At 37.7% G+C, this 24,793-nt stretch overlaps 1 protein-coding gene across 8 annotated transcripts in view; it reads left to right on the top strand.

Moving 5' to 3' along the window:
* Positions 1–24,793, top strand: part of WDFY2 (WD repeat and FYVE domain containing 2) — a 182,772-nt gene that overhangs the window by 100,724 nt on the left and 57,255 nt on the right. For all 8 annotated transcript variants that reach the window (XR_004178709.1, XR_002518374.2, XR_004178710.1 and 5 more), the window contains one exon: positions 14,519–14,573. Coding sequence is in view for 5 of the 8 variants with exons in the window: in XM_003913902.5 (XP_003913951.3) it covers positions 14,519–14,573 (55 nt within the window). In the remaining 3 variants the exon portion in view is untranslated. The remainder of the gene's footprint in view (positions 1–14,518; positions 14,574–24,793) is intronic.

A 24,793-nucleotide genomic window follows, 5' to 3' on the forward strand; every position in this document is an offset into this window, starting at 1 on the left:
CACTTTTATTCCATTTTTAAAATACGTATTGGACACCTACTATGTGCCAGGCAGTGTTCTAGGTACTTGAGATACATCAAAATATACTTTCCCCTACTGAAAAACCCTTCCTCTTGTTTTTGTTGCATTTAGTAATTGCTGTATAAATAACATTATAATTTATATATGTTAGAAGGTCATAGAAGTGATACATGCTTTGGGGAAAAATAGAACAGAGTAAGGGGGATTGGGAATGTGAGCATAAGGTAGAGGGAATAGATGCCAGTAGGTTAGGCTTCATTAAGAAGATAGCATCTGAGCCAGAAGCCTTGAAGGGTGGAGGACTGAGTCCATCATTTGTCTTGGGAAGAGTGTTTCAGGTAGAGTAACAGTCAGTACACAAGCCCCACAGTGGGAGTGTCTGTAGTAGTAGTACAATGAAAATCCTGACTTGATTTAAAGAAAAAAAAACAAGGAGTGTTATTTCTTTATTTTTAATATTTATTGAATACCTCTTATATATTGTATATTAAGAACAATGCTGGACACGTTGGGGAGACATGTTAGGAAAACCAGAACTCCATTCCTTAAACTCTATAAAGAAAGATCAAATGATCTGATCATTGATAGTTTTCATTTAATGCAGATTGTGATCAATAGTCTAAAAGAGCTACAGAGTCTCTTGAAATTCAGAACAGAAAGCTCCATCCTGCCTGAGGTGATTATATGAAAGCAGACCATTCAGAAGGATAGGTTTGAAAAATGATGAAGATTGAGGAAATGAGACACTAGATCAAAGGCTAGGAAATGGGGATATGCAGGTCATTGTCAAAGATAAAAGTTTACTTGGAAATGCATTGGAAGGGGCTTGGATTCAAGAAGGATGTAAGGATCTGATGACTAAATGTGTAGGAGAAATTGAGTGGGGAGAAGGGGTAGTTGGCAAAAATAACTCCCAACCAAGCTTGTGTTCAGTCAGTACACAGTTGCTGCTGTCTGCAGCTAGCATCTGTTCTGATTAGCCGGTGTCCTTGGCCAACCATTTGGTCCTGCTTCCAGGTGTCAGACTTGGGTAACAGGGCTCATGATAGAGGCATTAGTGGTGTGTGGTGCTTTCTGCTTATTTTTCTTTTGTGTTTGTTATAATGCATTGTCACCTGGATTTTCTAAAGAGTGTAGTGACTTCAGAATTTGCACTGTAATTTTTTTCTTTGCTCATAGAGATTCAATGAAATACTCTCCTGAGTTTTAATGTCATTTTGAGGGGGCTCTTTGAGGTTTGTGTGAGTCAAAGGATCAGTGGATAAAAAATCAAGAGACAGACCCACATTTTAAGTGTGGGCTATGCAACCTGCAACCAGGTAAGCCTCTGACCCTGAGACTTTTTCCTTAATATGTCTAGACTTTCTCCTTAGTATCTCTAGACTTTCGTTTCCTTATCTAAAAAATGAGTCATCGTGCTAGGTAATCTCTAAGACCCCTTACAAACTCTGAAACTCCACAAAATCCAAAACTTAACAACCAAAGATCCAGACTTCTTTCACCAGCAGCTTTCCTGAGTAGAGAAACAGTAATTATCAGCCTCTTAACCATTAGGCTAAATATTATGATGTTAGGTGTAAGCAGTTTTCAATTTCAGCAGGCAACCTTTTGGTTCAGAATAATTTTCTCAAAAGTTTTGAGCTGTTTTTTCTTTTTAAAAATAAATATCAGCAACTAGACTAAACTGATTTCATATCATTTGCTGTTTAATATTACAGCATAATTTTTATTGTGTATAAATGTTATTTAAAATATCCAATACCCTCTTTCACTGAAGGGAGGCACTGAATTCTTTAGCTAGTAGCTTCCTTTGTGTGATACATCAGTGTCTGGCTTCAGAGTTTGGCCATGAGCAGGATATTCCCCATTCACTGAATAGCTTCCAAGATCATCTGTCCTTAAGATTGTGAAATTGGCCAGAGGTGGTCTTGAAAGTGGTTACATCCAAACCTGTGTGTCTTTTCTCTTTTACCTTCTCCCTTCCATCCTCTTGGGAGGGATATTATTGAGAAGCCAACTGCGTCTGCTTACTTGTAGTCAGTGTTGGGGAACTGGGGGTGGGAGGGCACAAAAACATGTTACCATCGGTGAGAAAAGATGATGACAGGTAAACCGTGAAGCATCCAGGCAGACTAGAGGGGCAGCAGCCAGACAATTAAACAGTTCATATGTGGAGAAACCTTGAAATTGCTTTGTTTTGTGTTTTATATGTGTAAACCTGAATTTGAGGAAGAATTTATAGGAAGAATTTGTAAACCTGAGTTTGTCTCTTTGTAGGTGATATTTGGAATCTGGAGAGGCAAGCAGCTGCTGTGGTTGCACAAACCCCAGTTATCTTTAGTTTTCTTGTTTCTGATGCTTCCATGTAGTGTGGCATATGCCTGTCTTAGAAATGTGACATGGGATTTCCTTATGGAGTTCGGAGCCTGGGTGGGGGATTTGCATTTGAAGCATCCCTTCCCCCGACTTTTTAAAATACATGTGGTCAGAAAAGATTAGGCTCATAGGCATTTGACCAGAGGGGAAAAAGGCACTTACTCTCTGGGTTCCTGGGTGAAACAATGTCCCATTGTTTGGTAGCCAGCGAAACCTCTTTTCATAATTATAAATAAACAAGAATAATCTTTGAACTCCATAGGCACATTTGCAGAATCTGAAATGAAGATTAAGCAAAGCCTAACATCAAGTCAGTCACTGAAACCTGTAGTTTTCAAACTGTGATCTGTGAGATGAAAGCTATTTTCATAACAATACTATTATTTCCCCTTTTCACTCTCATTTTCTAAGAAATGTCCAAACTGTATGCAGAAGCAGGATGGGAATCTGTCTTCAGTAAAGCTACACATTAATGAGATTTGCTAAAATGGAAAACAGTGCCACTCTTGTTACTAAATTTTTTGTTTTGTAAAAAATAGTTGTTTTTTATAGATTGTTATTTATAGTAACATGTAATACATTTGCTATTGTTATTTTAATGAATTAATATTTTAAAATTTTTTCCATTTTAATTTAGAACATGATATATTTTAATCAGTACCACCCACATAAATAAAAGCTCATCAGACCCCTTAGTAGTTTAAGAGTAAAGGGAACCTAAGACCCAAAAGTTTGAGAACTGCTCATTTAAACAAAAAGACAACCAAAGGGTACAAGTTCTAGGCCACTGGTTGTTTAAGTGTGGAGACAGCCATAAGAAAGAGGCATTAAGTATCTTAGAGGGTCTTTCGTAGAGCCATTCTTATGGGATTTGACAGTTTATGGGTTTTTTTTTTTTTTTTTTTTTTTAAAGAGCCGTTTTAGGTTCACAGCAAATTGAGAAGGTTCAGAGACTTCCCACACACCCCCTTCAACACACATGCATAGCCTTCCTCATCATCAACATCCCCTACCAGAGTGATGTGTTTGTTACAACTGATGAACCTACATCATTAATGCCTCATTACAGCACACAGTCCATAGGTTACAAGTAGGGTTCACTCTTGGTGATGTACATCCTATGGGTTTGGACAACTGTGTAATGACTTGTGTCTACCATTGTAGTATTGTACAGAGTAGTCTTAAGTACCCTAAAAATCCTCTGTGCTTTGTGATGGCCATGTGCAAACTCCAGTTATGAAAGAACAGAAACTGACTTATCAGAAGAGAACAGTTGGTTGAGAAGGGATAATATGAACAGATTATTGCACTTACAGAAAAAAGCAGAGATACCAGGGAGAGGCCCTGAGCCTGCGAGATACAGAGGATAACTAGTACAGCTTCATTGGCCAGTACCTTTCCCATTATACTTTCTGTCTTTTTACAGTAAATCCTCTTTTCTAGTCGTCTGAGGTCCTTGCAACCAAAGGAGCCAAGTAAAACCTACAGTAACACAAGTATGGAGATTATAAGGACCAGCACAGTTTTTATGGTTAAGACTTGGTTTTGATTCTGAACTTCTTGGTAGTCGAGGCAAAAAGGAGACTGTTAATCTTGAAGCTATATAATTTTTAAAAAGGCAGTTTTAAAGGTAGTAATACTTTTCTAATACTGAAGTTAAATCAATCACTGTCTTATGCATAGAGGTTGTTTGAAATGTTAAAAATAGAATTACTTAGCTGGGTATGGTGGCAAATGCCTGTAATCCCAGCTACTCAGGTGGCTGAGGCAGGAGAATCGCTTGACCCTGGGAGGCAGAGGTTGCAGTGAGCCGAGATCGAGATCGTGCCATTGCATTCCACCCTGGGCAACAAGGGCTAAACTCCATCTCAAAAACAAACAAACAAACAAAATTACCATATTCTAGCAATCCCACTTTTGGGTATATACCCCAAAGAATTGAAAGCAAGATTTTGAAGAGATGTTTGCACACTCATGTTTCTTGCAGCATTATTCACAATAGCCAAGAGGTTAAAACAACCCAAGTGTCTATCAGCAGATGAATGGAGAAAGAAAAATGTGGTATATACATACAATGGGATATTATGCAGCCTTTAAAAAATAGGAAATCCTGTCACATACTATAAAGTGATGAACCTCAAGGACATTATACTAAGTGAAATAAGCCAGTCACAAAAGGACAAATACTCTCTAATTTCACTCATATGAAGTATCAAAAGTAGTTAAAATTATAGAAATAGAAAGACTAGAAAGGTGGTTACCACAGACTGGGGGTAGAGGAGAAGAAGAATTAGTGTTTAATGGATATAGAGTTTGTTCTACAAAATGAAAAAGTGGCGGAATTGGGTTGTACAACAATGTGAATATACTTAACATATCTAAAGTATACACTTAAAAATGATTAAGATCATTTTTAATGTTACAGGGTTTTTACCACAGTAAAAAAAAAACCAGTCACCCTCATTTCAATTAATAATCGAGACACTGAATATATTGGACAATATCCTGGGCATTTCTTTTTTTTTATCCTGGGCGTGTCTAAAGCAGATATAGAAATAAATTTTATATGGAAATGCAAATGAGAAGTTTACTAATATCAGGCTTCCCAACTAGACTTCGCCTTTAAACCAACTTCTCTTTTATGGAGGCAGATGTAGAAAGAAAACACCTTTATCCTCAACCAGAAACATAGTACCTCTGTGTTCATGAAAATTTTTATGTATATATCTCTTCTCTTCAGTAACGGCTTCACATAGGCACACAAATAATATTACTTCAAAGCCATGTAATTTCGTATGACACTTCTGCTGGGTAGTTAAACCAATGACATTATTCTTTCCTTCATTTTTTATCACATTTGGGCCAAGTTAAGAATTCCTGTTTATTTTTTTAGATGACCTCCCTGGATGGTTGGAAGTGTATTTTTCTGGAAGGAGAGAAAAATCTACATGGGAAATGTAACTACCATTTAGTTTTCTTCAAAAAATTGGATCTATCAAGTGTTACATCAGTTTTTATCTCTGATGTGCAACAAACATGACAAAGAATCAGTAGCAAATAATTGAATTTTAGATATTTCTATTCCTAAAGTAGTATTATATTTTAAGAAATGAGAGATCATTGGCAAAGTTTCAAATAAGGAAACTCACAATTGAATTTTTTTTAATGTGTAAGGTACTATGGTTGTATTATTGTAATTCTTGAGGATCTATTTCACTGAAATGTACTTAATGGGTGAGCAGGTGGGCAGTGCTTAGAACTGTATAGTATTCCTTTACCAGTGAAGATACAGCATGAAAAGTCAGGGTGACCATGGTAACAGCGAAAGAACCAAGCTTACTGCTTTCTAATTAAATTTTTTGCTGTTCAAAAGTTCTTTATTTATTTTTTATTTTTTTTAAGAAACAGAGGTCTCACTGTGTTGCCTAAGCTGACCTTGAACTCAAGTCATCAAGCCTCAGCCTCCCAAAGTGCTGGGATTACAGCCGTGAGCCACTATGTCCACCTGTTTAAAAGTTTTTATATTTTGCAATGGCTGAACATTACTTTTAAAAAGAAAGGAAAAGAGACACAAGGGTGGTGGTGGGGTGGGGAGGGGGAACAAAAACTGACCAGTAAAGGTACTTGGCCCAGGGTAGGGGCTGCTGCCTTAACATGTACATGAAATTGAAAGTATCTTTGTGTGGGGTACAGATACTTTAAATTTCTTCCTGCATGTCTTAGTCTGTTCCTTCTGCTATAATAAAACAACTAAAGGTGAGTAATTTGTAGACAACATAAATTTATTTCTCACTGTTCTGGAGGCTGGGAATTCTAAGATCAAGGCACTGGCAACTTTGCTCTCTGGTAAGGACCCGGGCTCTGCTTCCAAGATAGCACTTGAAGGCTGTGTCCTCTGGAGGGGGCGAACACTGTCCTCACATGGCAGAATTGATGGAAGGGACAAAAGGGGTGAATGTTCCCTTGAAATTTTAAAATAAGGTCCCTAATCCTATTTAATAACCTCTTAAAAGTTGCACCTCTCAATAATATCATATTGGCAGTTAAGTTTCAACACATGAATTTTGGGAGGGACACAAACATTTAAACCATAGCATTGCATCTAGGCCTTACTGTGCCCTGCCATGCCCACTTCTATGGATGGAACCAGAAGCCGCAGCACTTGTAGACCCCGTAGCCTCCTTTCCATTTCTTCCTGCTTTTCACAGAAAGATTCAAGACATCACTGAGAACTTGTGATGTGCAGGAAGAACCAAAGGATGACCAGAAAACAAAATTGTACCTTTCATTTAAAGAAAAAAATAAAGTCCTGCCTCTTGGCCTCTTACTTAGACTGACAGAAAGCTGAATAACAACTTGATTCAGATAAGGTGACCTCTGTTATCAAACAAGAGACATGGTATCTGTTTGGCAGGTGTATTTTTATAACCCAATAGAAAATAAGGACTGTTCTTGAGAAAAATGCCACAAGAGTGTTGTGAATGGCATGTGTGTACACAGGCATGGGCCTTGCCTTGTACATTCTTTAACAACAGGGCATGCTAGAACCTTTTAAAAAAGATACAGTGTTGCCCAAATACAGTAATATTACCATCCAATTGACTTATTCTGCCAGGCTTGGTTTTCATAGGAATTTAGAGAGACAAAGAGGAGTGGAAAAGGCATTGACAAATGTACAAACAAGCTTATATTATTAGTTTTCTCCGTTTTTATTCTTTTTTCCACCCCCAGCCCAAAGCATTGGCTACGAATAATGTTGCAGCTTAGTCTTCTTAAATAGTCTTTTTCTCTTTTCTTCTCTTTCCGTAGTTTGTTCTAAAACATCAAAGAACTCTTCTTCCTTTCCTTCTAAATCTTGGGAGTTAGGAATGTAAGTGTCCCATGTAGCCAGGTACCCTATCTAAGATTGTTCAACTCACTCTGACTACCACATACCAAGATTTCAAATGGATTGGTAGTGAGCCTCCCGGGAGCTGTGAAATCAGTTTTTCAGTTTTGGTCCAAAGTTAGCACCTGTCAATCTACCTTTTTTTTTTTTTTTAAATTCAGAGTTTACCAAGTAATAGAAAAATGATCCCATTCACAGAAGTTACTATCACATAAATATAGAAATAATTTCAACGAATATGTAAAACGGTTGAAGAAAATTATAAAAATTGATTACTATACATAAAAGAAGACCTTTAAATCTCAAATCTTCCTGAATTTAAAGGTTTAATTCAATTCCAATCAAAATTGTTAATGTGATTTTTCTTTTTTGCTATTAAAAAGATTATTTATGTTCATCTAGCTACATTTTTCTTTAAGAAATTAGGAGACACATAGCCTTTATATTAACATATAAGTTGTATCTACTGTAATTAAATCATTTTGGTTCTGGCAAAGGAATAAAACAGGGTTAGAGAACTCCCAAACAGACTCAATTCAATGAAAGCAAATAAAAGATGGTAAAGCCCACAAGGCAGTGTGGATGGGAAAAGTTACTAAACAAATGGTGCTGGAGCAGCTGGTTTGCTTTTAAGAAAAAGATCGATTTTAATTCTCACCTCTTGTCTTATACCAAAATTAATTCCCGGAGCATGAAGCAGCATTACATGTAAGTAAAGCCTTAAAAAAGAAAAAGAATAACTAGAAGTCAGTTGACTAGACATTTATAAACAATCTATCAAGAAGAATGTTGTACGCTTAAAAGAATAGAAGTCATAAATGAAAATATTATTATATTTAACTACATAAAATGCAGAACTTTCCAGCATTAAGAGAATCTACTTAAATACAGTTTTTTTAAAAGCAACAAATAGTTACGTGGAATATGACATGACAGGCATATGCAAATAGATAAGAAAAACAATAAAATCCTGTAGATAGAAAAGTAATGAAAGAGGAAATACTAAGGGCCAGTAAACATTTTGAGGTGTTAAAATTTTTTTAATTCTATTTTTATCTAAGTTGTAGTAGTTTTAGAATATACATATCAGCTAGAATTAAATAAAGCAGGCACTTTAGAACACTAATGGAAAGGACATAAATTGGCACAAACTATTTAGAAAAAATATTGGTAATATTCAGAGCTTTAGAAATGTTTTTCCTTTGTGTCAATAATTTCATTTCTAGAAAACCATCCAAAGAAAATAATCATAAAAATACACAAAGATTATTCATAAGGATATTCTTATTTTTGTAATAAAACATTGGTGTCTTAGAAATGTAACAGACCAACTGCAGTGACTCAACGCCTATAATCCCAGCACTTTGGGAAGGTTGAGGCAGGCAGATTGCTGGAGCACAGGAGTTTGAGACCAGCCTGGGTAACATGGCAAAACGCCATCTCTACAAAAAATACAAAAATTAGCCAGGTGTAGTGGCTCGTGCATGTAGTCCCAGCTACTCAGGAGGCTGAGGTGGGATGATATTTGAGCTTGGGAGGTTGTGAGGCTGCAGTGAACTGTGTTCACGCCACTGCACTCCAGCCTGCGTGACAAAGCAAGATCCTGCCTCAAAAAAAAAAAAAAAAAAAAAGGAAATGTAACAGTTAAAGACTAATTAGGTAAAATCCTTTATTGCCTTCCAATGGGATATTATGTAGCCATTAAAATTCATTTTTTTCAAAAAAATAGGTAGTGACATGAGAAATGCCCATGTAATAGTGTTAAGTTAACATCACATCATCAACAGTACTACTATTCCAATTGTATGTGTTTCTGTGTATACACGGGGAAAAGCTTGAGAACCTGAATTCGAATTCTTCAATTATAATTGTTCAATGTTTTCCAAAAGATTTAAAGAAAAGCTTCTTAATCCATTTTTTAAAAATTAACTCTCATAGAGTACTTACTATGTGACAGGCACTGCTTTAAAATGCTTTTTTATAATAACTCAGTCTCATACAGTCTTATGAGGCTAGTATACAGAAGGAAAGTGAAGCACAGAGCTCTTGAGCAACTTGTCAAGATCATTTAACAAGTATGTGTTTTAGCTCAGATTTAAACTGGACAATTTGGTTCCAGTGCCCAAGCTCTTAACCACCATCCTTTGCTATCTTTAAGCCAGAACCCAATGAAGATAGCACCAAAATGAAAAGCTATAGACCAATAATACTCTTACATGTAGATGTAAAAATTCTTATCAAATATTAGCATATCAAATCTAGTAGTGTATTAAAGGAAGAATACATCAGGGCAAGTTTGGATTCTTTCCAGGAGTTAAGAATGGGTCAATATCCAAAAACTGTTTAACAATAATCAGTTACTTTAATGAATTGAAGGATTTTAACAAATTTCATTTAATAGATATCAAAAACACATTCTGTTCAATTTAATTAAATTTGGCAGCTACTGTTAATAAAAATTCCAGATAAAACTAAAATAGCAGTGATTACCTAAACTTGGTCAGGGTTTAGGTAAGTCAACAACAAATACTGTGTTAAATGCTACAATAGCGTACTAAAACTTAATACATGTGTATCCCAAAACCAAGAGGAGTTTTCATTATGTGTGAGAAGTAATTCATTGGAAATTGAAATGGGGTTGGGGGAAATGCCATTTAAACTAGTAAAGAAAAATTGTATTTAAGTACTTGAGTATATTACAGTTAAAATATTATTCCTTCCCAAATTAAAACTTAAAAGATATAATGCAATTTTAACTCATAATGCCATGGTTGTTTGTTAATTTAAAAAAAAAAACATTTCAATACTACAAAATATTTAATAAAATTCCAAGGCAGAATATTAGGAGAGAAAATACTGTCAATTCACATATTAAACAAAGGATAACTATCCCTAATAGTCAAAGAATTTCTACAATTTAGTAAGACAATTACAAATGTAATAGACAAAAAGAGCAAAGGGTATGCCTGGACCACATCATATATACTGCCTCAGATTTTCTTGATTGTACTTGTTTCCTGGGCTCTCTTGGCACCTTGTTCCACCCTGAGGCCTAAGCCCAGAGGATCTGGTTCCCCTGCTACTTCTGAATTATATGAAGCACAGCACTGCAGAGACACAGATACGACTTCCCCGGTGGCTGCAACAGGGCTAGGTGGTCCAACTTTCTACAAGCAGAGAGAAATTAGATTCATGTGGAGCTATGATTAAAATGCAAAAGGGTATGGGAGACATCTGGCAGATAAATTCCCTTTCCATCCCTCCCTTCAGTGGATTTTTCCAAAACCTGGTGTTTCACTTCTATCTGTCCAGAGACTTCCTGAATGCTGAGAAGCAGCTGGGCATCTTGTGAAACTCGGGCGAGCTTGGGAATGCACCACCATCTTTCTCCGCTTTGCTTTGCTTTACCCTCACTCACTGTTGCCGATACTGCACCTTCATATAAAGCATTAGGCTTAAGCTTTGCTTCACGCTGTTTTTCAGAGAACCAGGCTACAGCAGAATTTGAACAAAAAATTCGTAAAACAAGAAATGAATGAAAATAGCAAATAAACACAAAAAGTTCTGCAGCTCATAAATAGTGTAATGAACATAAACCACAATGAGATACCCTCTTGTTTCGCACATCAGTTTGGGAAAAATTGAAAAGATCAATAGCATTCAGTACTGATAAGATGTGGGAAAAAATGCTGTCAAATGAAGATTGGGGGTAGGTGACAGAGTGCATGGCTGCATGCTTCCTGGAAAATAATATGGCAGTGTTTATTAAGACAGTAAATGTACCTGATATTTGAGCCAGCGTCTCTTCTACATAGACATTAGTCATAGTTCATACGGATATACTTGCAAAGACCTTTCTCAAAGTATTGCTATAATTGCAAATTATAGCAGACAAATGGAGTGTCCACTTAAAATGTGAAGTACTTGAATAAAGTTTGGCATATCCATTTTATGGAATATTATACAGCCATCAGAAGGAATAAGTTAGAACTACGTGCTTCTGGAAAATAGGGCTCTGGTGTACTTTAGATGAAAACAGAAAGTTACAGAATAATATCTATAATGTGATCCTGTTTTTATACAACAAAAAAATGTATATATGTTCATATATGTTTGTATAAGGGTTTAACAAAAAGACATTTAAAAAATACGCCAGACTGTTAACATTGGTTGCCTCAAAAGGGTGAGATTGAAGGTGAAGACAATTGTTAGCTTTTTGCTTGTATATCCTATATTGTTTGATGTATTACAGTGAGCATTAAAAACAACTAAGTGATAGATGAGTGGACAGCTGAATGGAAAGAAGGAAGGATAGAAATAATAAAGAAGGAATAGAAACTATTTTATCCAAAATATTTCAAATGTGTATATCTTTGATCTAATTTGTTTTGAACTTTTATTGGTCAATCCTAAGAAAATAACTGCAGCCAAACCTTTACATTTTAATTGTTCATGAGTGTTAACAGACAAGATCTTTTAAAAACTCAATTTGGCCATATCTATCAAAATGTCAATGGTTATACTCTTTGATCCAATAATTCTACTTTTTGGACTTTTATTTTATAGAAGTACTGCTGGAGACATATAAAGATATAATACATTTAATGTAATATTTTCAATAAGGAAAACTGGAAACAAACATTCATCAATAAAGGAATATTAAAGGAATATTATGGCCAGGCCTGGTGGCTCACGCCTGTAATCCCAGCACTTTGGGAGGCCAAGACAGGCAGATCACCTGAGGTCGGGTGTTCAAGACCAGCCTGACCAACATGGAGAAACCCCATCTCTACTAAAAATACAATAAATTAGCCAGGCGTGGTGGCACGTGCCTGTAATCTCAACTACTTAGGAGGCTGAGGTAGGAGAATCGCTTGAACCCAGGAGGGCAGAGGTTGCAGTGAGCCGAGATCACACCGTTGCACTCTAGCCTGGGCAACAAGAGTGAAGCTCTGAAGTTCTCTCTCAAAAAAAAAAGAATATTTACTGCATCCTATGCAGTCATCAAAAAGAATGAAGTTGATGAGTATGTACTCATGGAATTATATGCATGAACTGTAAAAAGAAAACAGCATTGCCAAGTAGTTTTAATGTTTTGTTTTATTATACATTATTACAACTGTACTTTCCATAATACTTATGTTTGAGAAATGGTATCACAAGGGATTTTTAGTGTTTATTTTTCTTACATTTCTTAGAGTAGTATATTGTGTTTCTGTGATCAAAAAAGTAATAACAAAAGCTGACACAAAATCTGCATTTTCTCCATAATTATATGTTTTTATTATCATAGGAAAAATAAATGACCAAGAAATTAGGTTTACCAATGCATTGAACTGGTAATTTTATTTTTAATGTGTATATTAAATCCTAAATGCAAACCTCTATTAAGTTGTGTTATTTTATACCTTACGCTGTTTCGAAAGGAATTGTGGTATCTTTTGACCAGGCCAGAGAACCATTTCAGTATATTCAAAATAGCATGAACAATATGAATTCAGAAAACATTTGGCCAGATAACAATTGTCTTTAATAAATTTATTTGTGTATGTGTCACGATATTTGGGACCCTGTAAAATTGGGGGTCAGGGTTGAGGTCCTGTTGCCTGGGATTAAAAGTTGCTAGTGACTTGTGGCTTAGGCACCTCCCGGGTTTCCTTACCTACACTATAAGCACTTTATGGGCCAGCTACTTTACTTCTTTAAAAATTAGTCTGCTCTGGCCGGGCACGGTGGTGCACACCTATAATCCCAGCACTTTAGGAGGCCGAGGTGAGCGGATCACCTGAGGTCAGGAGTTCAAGACCAGCCTGGCCAACATGGTGAAACCCCATCTCTACTAAAAATACCAAAATTAGCCGGGCATGGTGGCATACACCTATAATCCCAGCTACTAGGGAGGCTGAGGCAGGAGAATTACTTGAACCTGGGAGGCAGAGGTTGCAGTGAGCCAAGATTGCACCACTGCACTCCAACCAGGCAACAGAGCTCAAGACTCTATCAAAAAAAAAGAAAAAAAAAATTAGTCTGTTGTGTCCAGTTGTAGGTCTAACTCTTTCAAAACAAGAAGTGAATGTAGTGCCACTCCTTGAAGAAAATTCATTTGTAGATAAGCTGCTTAAAGGGGGCTGGAATAGAAAAATGAATAAGCAAAGTAACTTTATTGCCTTGTATGTTCTCTCACATCGTCTCCTACTTTACCTTTGTGACATTTATCACAAAAACAACAAAATAATTATTTCCTTCTGAAAAATTACACAAACTACTAAACTCAGGAAGACCCAGATAGCAAGTAAGGCATTTAGGCATCTTTCTTCCCATCCCCCCTTTTTAAAGTTATCAAAGAAAAATCCTGGATGCTTCCAGATATTTTGAAAAGATTAATTGCCCTGTTTCTAAACTCAGATGAAGGTATCAATTTATTACACTTTGCAGCTTTCCTTATGCTTCATAATACACTCTTTAAGAATGCCTGGGTATTTTTCATTTGAATGAAGCCTAAGGACTCAAGACCTGGCTGGATCTCATAAACCCTCAGTCAGCTTCTACATACGGGGCACTGTATACACAGATGCTTGGGCGAAACAGCACACACTTACGTGTCCCCACAAAGGGTATATATAATGTGCGATATAGAAACTGATATTTTCAGTAAATTTGACATTCAGGCTAATCTCATTACATTGAGAAGTGTCTTTGTGTGACCGTTATTTATTAATTACCTACTGTGCCAAGGTACTGTGCCCGGTTCCCTGGGGGTACAGAGATGAGTAAGATGCAACCTTGAGATGCTTGTAGTAAGGGGAAATAAATTGCTAATCTTAGAAAAAGAATCTTTAAAATACCTAATTTATTTTTAGTAGAGAGTTGCCATCTATTTCCTTACTGGTTAGAGCCTTGAAAATTTTTAGCTTTGGCACCCTTGAAAGAAAAGTATTTTGAATTAGGTTTATCTTCAAAATTGACCAATATCAAGATGCTCAACTTGATCTGGTTTTCTTCTCGTGCATACGCAAAAAGTCAACACTTACAAGGTAAAATTATGATAACTGCATTGGATCATAATTATGATTGTTACTTTTAAAGGGATACAAAAATTCTGAGTTGATGGGCAAAATACTAATGTTAGATGTATCTGTCATGATAATTTGCTTTATTCAATCTGGTTTTACCAAATATAGTCCTTCACTTAAAGAATTTATTTTTGTTTAATATTTTTCTTTTCTTTTACAGGAGTTTATATTGTCAGAAGATTATAACAAGATGACTTCTGTGAAAAACTATCAAGGTAGGGTGTGAGAGGAATACCTTCATTACCCAGATTCTAAAATACTTCTTGGTGCTTTTCACTGCCACAAGAGAATACGTACTTTACAATCATCAGGGAAACAAAACAGAGCAACCTTTTGAGTGAATGTTATCCCTGTTTTTGAATTAAGAAACTGAGGCCCAGTGAGGTTGGGTGGCTTGCCTGGGGTTCTAGTTAAGTGCAGAGCCATATCAGGTCAGTGTGACTCCCAAACCCACAGCCTTTGTCTTCCTACTATAACACGCTGCCTTTCAACAGTACAGCAGGTTTAGAAAGTGGGTCCAGTAAAAAACCACCTTAATAGGACTTATCTTTAATGTGGTTAAATGTTTTAAAATGCTCAGAGTGTGTTGTCCAAGGGGAAGAATTGTGGTTTTATCATGTCTTCAACATTGACAGGCCATCTGCCAACAATTTTTGGAAGGGATTTCTTTACTCAGACTAACAGTGTTGTGGAACCAGAAAGTTGTTAACACTTAGAGTCACGAGAATTCTCTTGACTCGCCTTTAATGAGAGGATGATCATCCAGCCTCTCCTTTAGTACAGAGACATAGGAACCGTTATGATTTTGGAAAATTCTAAGCATTAAGTTCTTTAAGATTTGGGGCTAAAATTTATTTCTCTTTATTCTTTAATTTTCTCACATATCATTCATCAAATATTTATTGAGTGTCTATTATGTTCTGGTAACAGAATTGCAATAGTGAACCAGACATGTATAGTATCTATGTATAAGCAGTTTATAATCATGGAGAGGATGCAGATGGCCATTAAAACATTGTGTGATAAGTGATATTGGTGTTTGCTTAGCCTGTTGGACCTACAGAAACTGAATACAATCTCTCTTACACATGACAACCTTTCAATTATTTTAAAACAACAGTGAAAGTTTCTACCCCTTCCCTTCTGTCTCCTGTTTCAATCTGCAGTGTTTTGCTCTCACTTCTCTTTTCCAGGCTATATGTTTTATATCTCTAATTTTTATTTTACGTTATGTGAGTCTTTATTCTTTAAAACAGTTTTTACATGTATTCTGTAAATATGGACAATTGTTTTTTATCAAGTTTTAAAAATACATTACTTAACAAAAAATTTTTTTAATTGGCTTGATCACATATTTGGGATATCATTTGGTACCTTTAGGACCATTTAAAAATACAATACTTTATGGTCGGTAACCTTTAAGATGGTTCCTAATGATCATTGCCTCCGGGAATCTACCCTGTACCTCCAGTGTGGGCTTGACCTAGAATATGGCAAGTGATGAATATCACTTCTGAGATTAGGTTACAGAGATACCAAAACTTCCACCTTGCTTGCCCACTCTGCACTTTTGTGTGCTTGCTCTGATGAAAGCCAGCTGCCATGTTGTGAGCTGCCCTGTGGAGAAGCCCATGTGCTGAGGAACTGAGGGAGGCCTTCTCAACAGCCAGTAAGGAACTGATATCCTAATTTAATAGCCCACAAGGAACTGAATCCAGCCAGTACTATGTGAGAGAGTTTGGAAGCAGATTCTCCCCCGTCAAGCTTTCAGATGAGACCACAGTTCCATTCCACACCTTGATTCCATCCTGTGAGAGACTTTATGACAGAGGCATGCAGCTAAACTGCACCAATATTTCAGACTCTGAGATAATTAACATTTACTGTTTTAAGGCACTAAGTTTTGGGGTACTCTGTTACACAGCAGTAGGTAACTAATACATGCATGTAATCTGATAAGTACAAAATTATATTCTCTCTTTTCCTCAGCACTGTTCTTATATAGGGTGAATTTCTGGCAGCCATTTTACACTGTGGGCTCATGTGGAGCAATCAACTCAAGCTCCTCCACAGTTCTCACTTGAATTGTTGTTGTTGTTGTTTTAGTTCTTTTTTTAATTTTTAATTTTTATGGGTAGATAGTAGGTGTATATATTTATGGGGTACATGTGACATTTTGATACAGGCATGCAATGCATAATCACATAAGTGTAGGTGGGGTATCTGTTGCCTCAAGTATTTATCCTTCATGTTACAAACAATCCAATTATACTCTTTTAGTTATTTTAAATTGTATTGAGTTATTTTTAAGCTGTATCTTCAGTACTTTTGAAGCTGTTTCTTGTTTTTATTTTTGTTTTTAAAATAAAAACTAAATGCTGCACTTAACATCCTGTTATTCACAATCTGATTTTATTTAGCCTGTCACCTCAACTTACCAAGATACTTAGAAATCCCAGTTGTCATTAAATATATTAATTTCTGCTTAATTTTGTGTTTTTCTTAAATGCATAAGCATAACATGCCATTTCCTATGTCTTTGTTAAAATAATGATTGGCCTCACAGGTATATGTATAATGAGCATATCACTAGAAACTTCTCTTCATATGCCATTATTCTTTGAGTCTCTTAATATTTCATAAAGTTCATTTTATCTACAGAGGATTACAAAAAAATTGATAACTAGAATACTATGGAAACCTATTCTCCACAAATACCTGGAGATAATGTTAAAATTACACTTCTTGTTGGTTTTGTCATTCTTCTTAATACAATACTAGACTCATGGGAGATACAAATAAAAAAATTTCTATGAGCCAGAACCAAAGAGAGAACTAAAACTCAGAGTGATATACATACAATCTGTCATTGTCGCTGTCTTGGGGAGATGGAGAACCAGTAAGAGATAGATACTTGTGTATGAACACGCACTTGGGGACAAGAAATAAGGCCCAGGGCCTGAGTGAGATGAAAAATTGGAACTGAGATTTCCATAAAAGTCTGAATCTCATAAAGGACTGTACCCCATAAAAAGAGGAACAAGACTTTCCACTAATTGGCCCTGAAGACCACAGGGAAATTTATTCCTGACTCCAGCTCTGGATAGAGGATGGAATTTTACCTTGATAAATCAAAACCTGAAATGAAAACTTTTGAGTTTGGAATATAAATTTTAACCGATTGTAACATGCTGGAACTCTGTGTTAAGAAATTAACATAAAGTGGGTCCTTGGCCAATAAGATACCACAGTTACTTTCTAGAAACAAATGCAGGCTCTTTTCAGTAAGACAAATTGCACAAAGGCCCTGCAACAAAAACAAGCACTGCTTAAGATGAATTCTTCATTTTTTTTTTAATTGTAAAACTAACAAGCAATCAATCTACTATGAGTAAATATTAGCAGATATCACAAACAGGATGATTAGAGTACCAAGAATCTTAGATAATAATCAGCAAAGCGAAAGAAGCCATAACACAGTATGTTAAATGATTGAAGAAAAAAGTTTCAGAAACAACAAGGAAATAAAATGATTATGGAAAAAACAGGGAGATTTTTAAGAGAACCAAATAGAACTTTTGGATAGGAAAAATATAGTCATTGAAATAAAAAATCAGTGGGTAGATTAGATTTATTAGACACAGACAAATTAGTGGAGTGGCAGATGGATTCGATGTCCACAGAACAACATTTTTAAAGCTTTTTTTTTTCTTTTTTTGGTGACAGGGCCTCACTCAGTCGCCCAGGATAGAGTGCAGTGGTGTGATCTCAACTGACTGCAACCTCTGCCTCCTGGTCTCAAGCAGTCCTCCCACCTCACCTCCCAAGTAGCTGGGACTACAGGTGTATGCCACCACACCTGGCCAAGTTCTATATTTTTTGTAGAGATGAGGTTTTGCCATATTGCCCAGGCTGGTCTCAAACTCCTAAGCTCAAGCAATCCACCAACCTTGGCCTCCAAAAGTGCTGTGATTACAGGCAAGAACCGCTGTGCCCAGCCCATTTTTAAAGTTCTAAAAGAAGAAAAAACTTCCAACATAGACTTATATACCCAGAGAAAATATCTTTCAAAAACTTAAGTAAAATAAACATTTTTTTGGACACACAAAAACAGAAAAAAATCATCATTCATAGACCTTCACTAAAAGAAATGTTAAAGGAAGTCTTTCAGGGAAAAAGAAAATGATGCCAAAAGAAACTATGTGTCTACTCAAAAGAAAGAACAGTTTTAAAAATGGGAACTGAAAGGTTTTTTTTCATATCTTATATGAATCTCTTTAAAAGACAATTGACTTTTAAGTTAAAGACAAAGTAGCAAGGGGTTAATAATATATGTAAATTAAAATGTGCGACAATAGTACAAAGGCCAGAGAAATGGAAGTATACTATTGTAGGTTCTAGAATACTATACATGAAGAAGTATAATAGCACTTGGAGGAAGACTGTGGTAAGTTAAAGATATATACTATTAACCCTAAAATGACTTTTTTTTTTTTTTTTTTTTTTTGGAGACAGAGTCTTGCTCTGTCACCCAGGTGGGAGTGTGAAGCGGCACAAGCAATTGTGGGCACCCCCCAGGTTCAAGCGATTCTCCTGCCTCAGCCTCCCAAGTATCTGAGATTACAGGCACCTGCCACCACACCCAGTTAATATTTGCATTTTTAGTAAGACAGGGTTTCACCATGTTGGCCAGGCTGGTCTCGGGCTCCTGACCTCAGGTGACCCACCTGCCTTGGCCTCCCAAAGTGCTGGGACAGGTGTGAGCCACCGCTCCTGGCCCAAAACAACTATTAAAATAACAAATTGAGGACCAGGGACAGCAGCTGACACCTGTGATCCCAGCACTTTGGGAAGCTGAGGTGGAGGATCCTTTGAGCCCAGGAGTTTGAGACCAGCCTGGGCAACACAGCAAGACCCCATCTCAAAAAACAAAAGATTACTTAGCCTGTAGTCTTAGCTACTAGGGAGGCTGAGGTGGGAGGGTTTTTTCAATCCAGGGGTTCGAAGTTACAGTGAGCTGTGCCTGCACCATTGTACTCTAGCCTGGGTAACAGAGCAAGACCCTGTCTCTAAATAATAAAATAAATAGCAAATCAAAAAATGACAGCTAATAGGCAAACCAAGGAGATAAAGTAGAATCATATAGTAATTCCCAATTAAAAAAAAAAAAAAAAAAAGCAGACTAAGAGGAAAAAGGGTGTAAAGAACAGGTGGAAAAATATAAAACAACACTGTAGTAGATTTAAACCTAACAATGTCAATAATCAGATTAAAAATAAATGATCTAAAGGCAATTAAAAGGCAGTTAATGTCAGATTGAGTGAAAGATGAGACCCAACTATAAACTATAAGAAGTGTGTTTTACATATAAAGACACAAATAGGTTAAAAGTAAAAGGATGGAAGATGATATACAATGAGAATACTAGTCAAAAGAAAACTGGAGTGACTTTTTAAATATCAAAGTAGATTTCAGAGCAAAGAACATTACCAGGGTTAAAGAAGATATCATGAGGGCCAGTCCACCAGAAGACCATAGCAATCTTAAATGTTTGTGCATCTCATAACATGGTTTTGAGATATGTGACCCAAAAGCTGATGAAACTTTAGGGAGAAATAGGTACAAATTATAGTTAGAAATTTTAATACTTTCAATAATTTATTGAAGATATTAATTGGTAGAATAGTAGGCAGAGAATCAGTAAAGTACAGCAGACTTGAACAAAACAGTCAACAAACTTGCTCTCATTGACATCTGTAGAACATTCTGTCCAACTAAAGTCTGTTTTATTTATACATTATTTTTAAGTACATGGAGAATATTTATCAAGACAGACACTATTCTAGGCCATAAAATAAATCTCAGCAAATTTGGAAGGATTTAAGTCATGCAAAGTATGTTCTCTGATCAAAATGGAATTGAAGTAGGAATCAATAACAGAAAAATCTCTGAGACAGGTGCAGTGGTTCACATCTGTTAACCCAATGCTTCTGGAGAGGGGAAGATCACTTGGGGCCAGGAGTTGAAGACTGGGCAACATACCAAGACACTGTTTCTATAAAAAAAAAATGAAAAAGCCTGGGCGCGGTGTCTCACGCCTGTAATCCCAGCACTTTGGGAGGCCGAGGCAGGTGGATCACCAGAGGCTGGGAATTCGAGACCAGGCTGACCAACATGGAAAAATCCCATCTCTACTAAAAATGCACAAAATTAGGCGGACGTGGTGGCACATGCCTGTAATCCTAGCTACTCAGGAGGCTGAGGCAGGAGAAATGCTTGAACCCCGGAGGCAGAGGTTGTGGTGAGCCAAGATTGCGTCATTGCGCTCCAGCCTAGACAACAAAAGCAAAACTCGGTCTCTGAAAAAAAAAATTGAAACAAGGCAGTGACTCATGCCTGTAATCCCAGCACTTTGGGAGGCCAAGGCGGGTAGATCACCTGAGGTCGGGAGTTCAAGACCAGCCTGACCAACATGGAGAAACCCCATTTCTACTAAAAATACAAAATTAGCCAGGCATGGTGGCACATGCCTGTAATCCCAGCTAGTTGGGAGGCTGAGACAGGAGAGTTGCTTGAACCTGGGAGGCGTAGGTTGCAGTGAGCCGAGATTGCGCCATTGCACTCCAGCCTGGGCAACAAGAGCAACACTCCATCTAAAAAAAAGAAAAAAAAAGAAAAAAATTAGCTGAGCACAGTGATGCACACCTGTAGTGTTAGCTACTCAGGAGGCAGAGGCTGGAGGATTGCTTGAGCCCAGGGCTTCAAGATTGCAGTGAGCTGTCACAGTGCTACCATACTCTACCCTGGGCAACAGAGCAAGACCCTGTCTCTTAAAAAAAAAAAAAAAAAGGAAAGAAAAAAGAAAGGAAAGACCAATCTCTGGAAAATCCCTAAATATTTGGAAGCTAAATGACACACTTCTAAATCACTCATGAGTCAAAGAAGAAGTCAAAATAGCCGGGCGCGGTGGCTCAAGCCTGTAATCCCAGCACTTTGGGAGGCCGAGATGGGCAGATCACGAGGTCAGGAGATCAAGACCATCCTGGCTAACAAGGTGAAACCCCATCTCTACTAAAAAAATACAAAAAAAAAAAACTAGCCAGGCAAGGTGGTGGGCGCCTGTAGTCCCAGCTACTCGGGAGGCTGAGGCAGGAGAATGGCGTAAAACCCGGGAGGTGGAGCTTGCATTGAGCTGAGATCCAGCCACTGCGCTCCGGCCTGGGTGACAGAATGAGACTCCGTCTCAAAAAAAAAAAAAAAAAAAAGAAGTCAAAATAGAAATTGGAAAGTATTTTGAACTGAATAAAAATGCAAACAAGATGGCCGAATCAGAACAGCTCCAGTCTACAGCTCCCAGCGTGAACGACGCAGAAAACGGGTGATTTCTGCATTTCCAACTGAGGTACCAGGTCATCTCATTGTGGCTTGTTGCACAGTGTGTGCAGCCCACGGAGTGTGAGCCGAAGCAGGGTGGGGCATCACCTCACCTGGGAAGTGCAAGGGGTCGGGGAATTCCCTTTCCTAGCCACAGGAAGCCATGACAGACAGGACCTGGAAAATTGGGACACTTCCACCCTAATACTGTGCTTTTCCAATGTTCTTAGCAAACAGCACACCAGGACATTATATCCCATGCCTGGCTCGGAGGGTCCCACACCCACAGAGCCCCGCTCACTGCTAGCACAGCAGTCCAAGATCGAACTGCCAGGCGGCAGGGAGGCTAGGGGAGGGGCATCTGCCATTGCTGAGACTTGAGTAGGTAAACAAAGCAGCCGGGAAGCTCAAACTGGGTGGAGTCCACCCTAGCTCAAGGAGGCCTGCCCACCTCTGTAGACTGCACCGCTGGGGGCAGGGCATAGCTGAACAAAAGGCAGCAGAAACTTCTGCAGACTTAAACATCCCTGTCTGACAGCTTTGAAGAGAGTAGTGGTTCTCCCAGCATGGAGTTCGAGATCTGAGAATGGACAGACTGCGTCCTCAAGTGGGTCCCTGACCCCTGAGTAGCCTAACTGGGAGACACCTCACAGTAGGGGCCAACTGACACCTCACACGGCTGGGTGCCCCTCTGAGATGAAGCTTTCAGAGGAAGGATCAGGCAGCCACATTTGCCATTCTGCAATATTTGCTGTTCTGCCGCCTCCACTGGTGATACCCAGGCAAACGGGATCTGGAGTGGACCTCCAGCAAACTCCAACAGACCTGCAGCTGAGGGTCCTGACTGTTAGAAGAAAAACTAACAAACATAAAGAACATCCACACCAAAACCCCATCTCTAGCTCTAGCATCTCTAGCATCATCAAAGACCAAAGGTAGATAAAACACCAAAAATGGGGAGAAACTAGAGCAGAAAAGATGAAGATTCCAAAAATCAGAGTGGCTCTTCTCCTCCAAAGGAACGCTGCTCCTTACTAGCAATGGAACAAAGCTGGACAGAGAATGACTTTGATGAATTGACAGAAGTAGGCCTCAGAAGATCAGTAATAACAAACTTCTCTGAGCTAAAGGAGTATGTTCGAACCCATCACAAAGAAGCTAAAAACCTTGAAAAAAGATTAGATGAATGGCTAGCTAGAATAAACAGTGTAGAGAAGACCTCAAATAACCTGATGAAGCTGAAAACCATGGGATGAGAACTACGTGACGCATGTACAAGCTTCAGTAGCCGATTCAAGCAAGTGGAAGAAAAGAGTATCAGTGACTGAAGATCAAATGAATGAAATGAAGTGAGAAGAGAAGCTTAGAGAAAAAAAGAGTAAAAAGAAATGAACAAAGCCTCCAAGAAATATGGGACTATGTGAAAAGACCAAATCTACGTCTGATTGGTGTACCTGAAAGTGACAGGAAGAATGGAACCAAGTTGGAAAACACTCTTCAGGATATTATCCAGGAGAACTTCCCTAACCTAGCGAGGCAGGCCAACATTCAAATTCAGGAAATACAGAGAACGCTACAAAGATACTCCTCGAGAAGAGTAACTCCAAGACACATAATTGTCAGATTCACCCAAGTTGAAATGAAGGAAAAAAATGTTAAGGGCAGCCAGAGAGAAGGGTGGAGTTACCCACAAAGGGAAGCCAATCAGACTAACAGCGGATCTCTTGTCAGAAACTCTACAAGCCAGAAGAGAGTGAGGGCCAATATTCAACATTCTTAAAGAAAAGAATTTTCAACCCAGAATTTCGTATCTAGCCAAACTAAGCTTCATAAGTGAAGGAGAAATAAAATCATTTACAGACAAGCAAATGCTGAGAGATTTTGTCATCACCAGGCCTGCCCTACAGGAGCTCCTGAAGGAAGCGCTAAACATAGAAAGGAACAACTGGTACCAGCCGCTGCAAAAAGATGCCAAATGGTAAAGACCATCCATGCTAGGAAGAAACTGCATCAACTAATGAGCAAAATAACCAGCTAACATCATAATGACAGGATCAAATTCACACATAATAATATTAACCTTAAATGTAAATGGGCTAAATGCTCCAATAAAAGACACAGACTGGCAAATTGGATAAAAAGTCAAGACCCATCAATGTGCTGTATTCAGGAGACCCATCTCACGTGCAGAGACACACATAGGCTCAAAATAAAGGGATGGAGGAAGTTCTGCCAATCAAATGGAAAACAAAAAAAAGCAGAGTTTGCAATCCTAGTCTCTAATAAAACAGACTTTAAACCAACAAAGATCAAAAGAGACAAAGAAGGCCATTACATAATGGTAAAGGGAACAATTCAACAAGAAGAGCTAACTATCCTAAATATATATGAACCTGATACAGGAGCACCCAGATTCATAAAGCCAAGTCCTTAGAGACCTACAAAGAGACTTAGACTCCCACACAATAATAATGGGAGACTTTAACACCCTACTGTCAACATTAGACAGATCAACGAATCAGAAAGTTAACAAGGATATCCAGGACTTGAACTCAGCTCTCCACTAAGCGGACCTAATAGACATCTACAAAACTCTCCACCCCAAATCAACAGAATATTCTTCTCAGCACCACATCACACTTGTTCCAAAATTGACCACATAGTTGGAAGTAAAGCACTTCTCAGCAAATGTAAAAGAACAGAAACTGTAACAAACTGTCTCTGAGACCACAGTGCAATCAAATTAGAACTCAGGATTAAGAAACTCACTCAAAACCGCACAACTACATGGAAACTGAACAACCTGCTCCTGAGTGACTACTGGGTACATAACAAAATGAAGGCAGAAATAAAGATGTTCTTTAAAACCAATGAGAACAAAGACAAAAACATACCAGAATCTCTGGGACACATTTAAAGCAGTGTGTAAAGGAAAATTTACAGCACTAAATGCCCAGAAGAGAAAGCAAGAAAGATCTAAAATCAACACCCTAACATCACAATTAAAAGAACTAGAGAAGCAAGAGCAAACACATTCAAAACCTAGCAGTAGACAAGAAAT

The sequence above is a fragment of the Papio anubis genome, chromosome 15 (genome assembly GCF_008728515.1).
Source record: "Papio anubis isolate 15944 chromosome 15, Panubis1.0, whole genome shotgun sequence".
In the NCBI taxonomy this organism is placed as follows: Eukaryota; Metazoa; Chordata; class Mammalia; order Primates; family Cercopithecidae; genus Papio; species Papio anubis.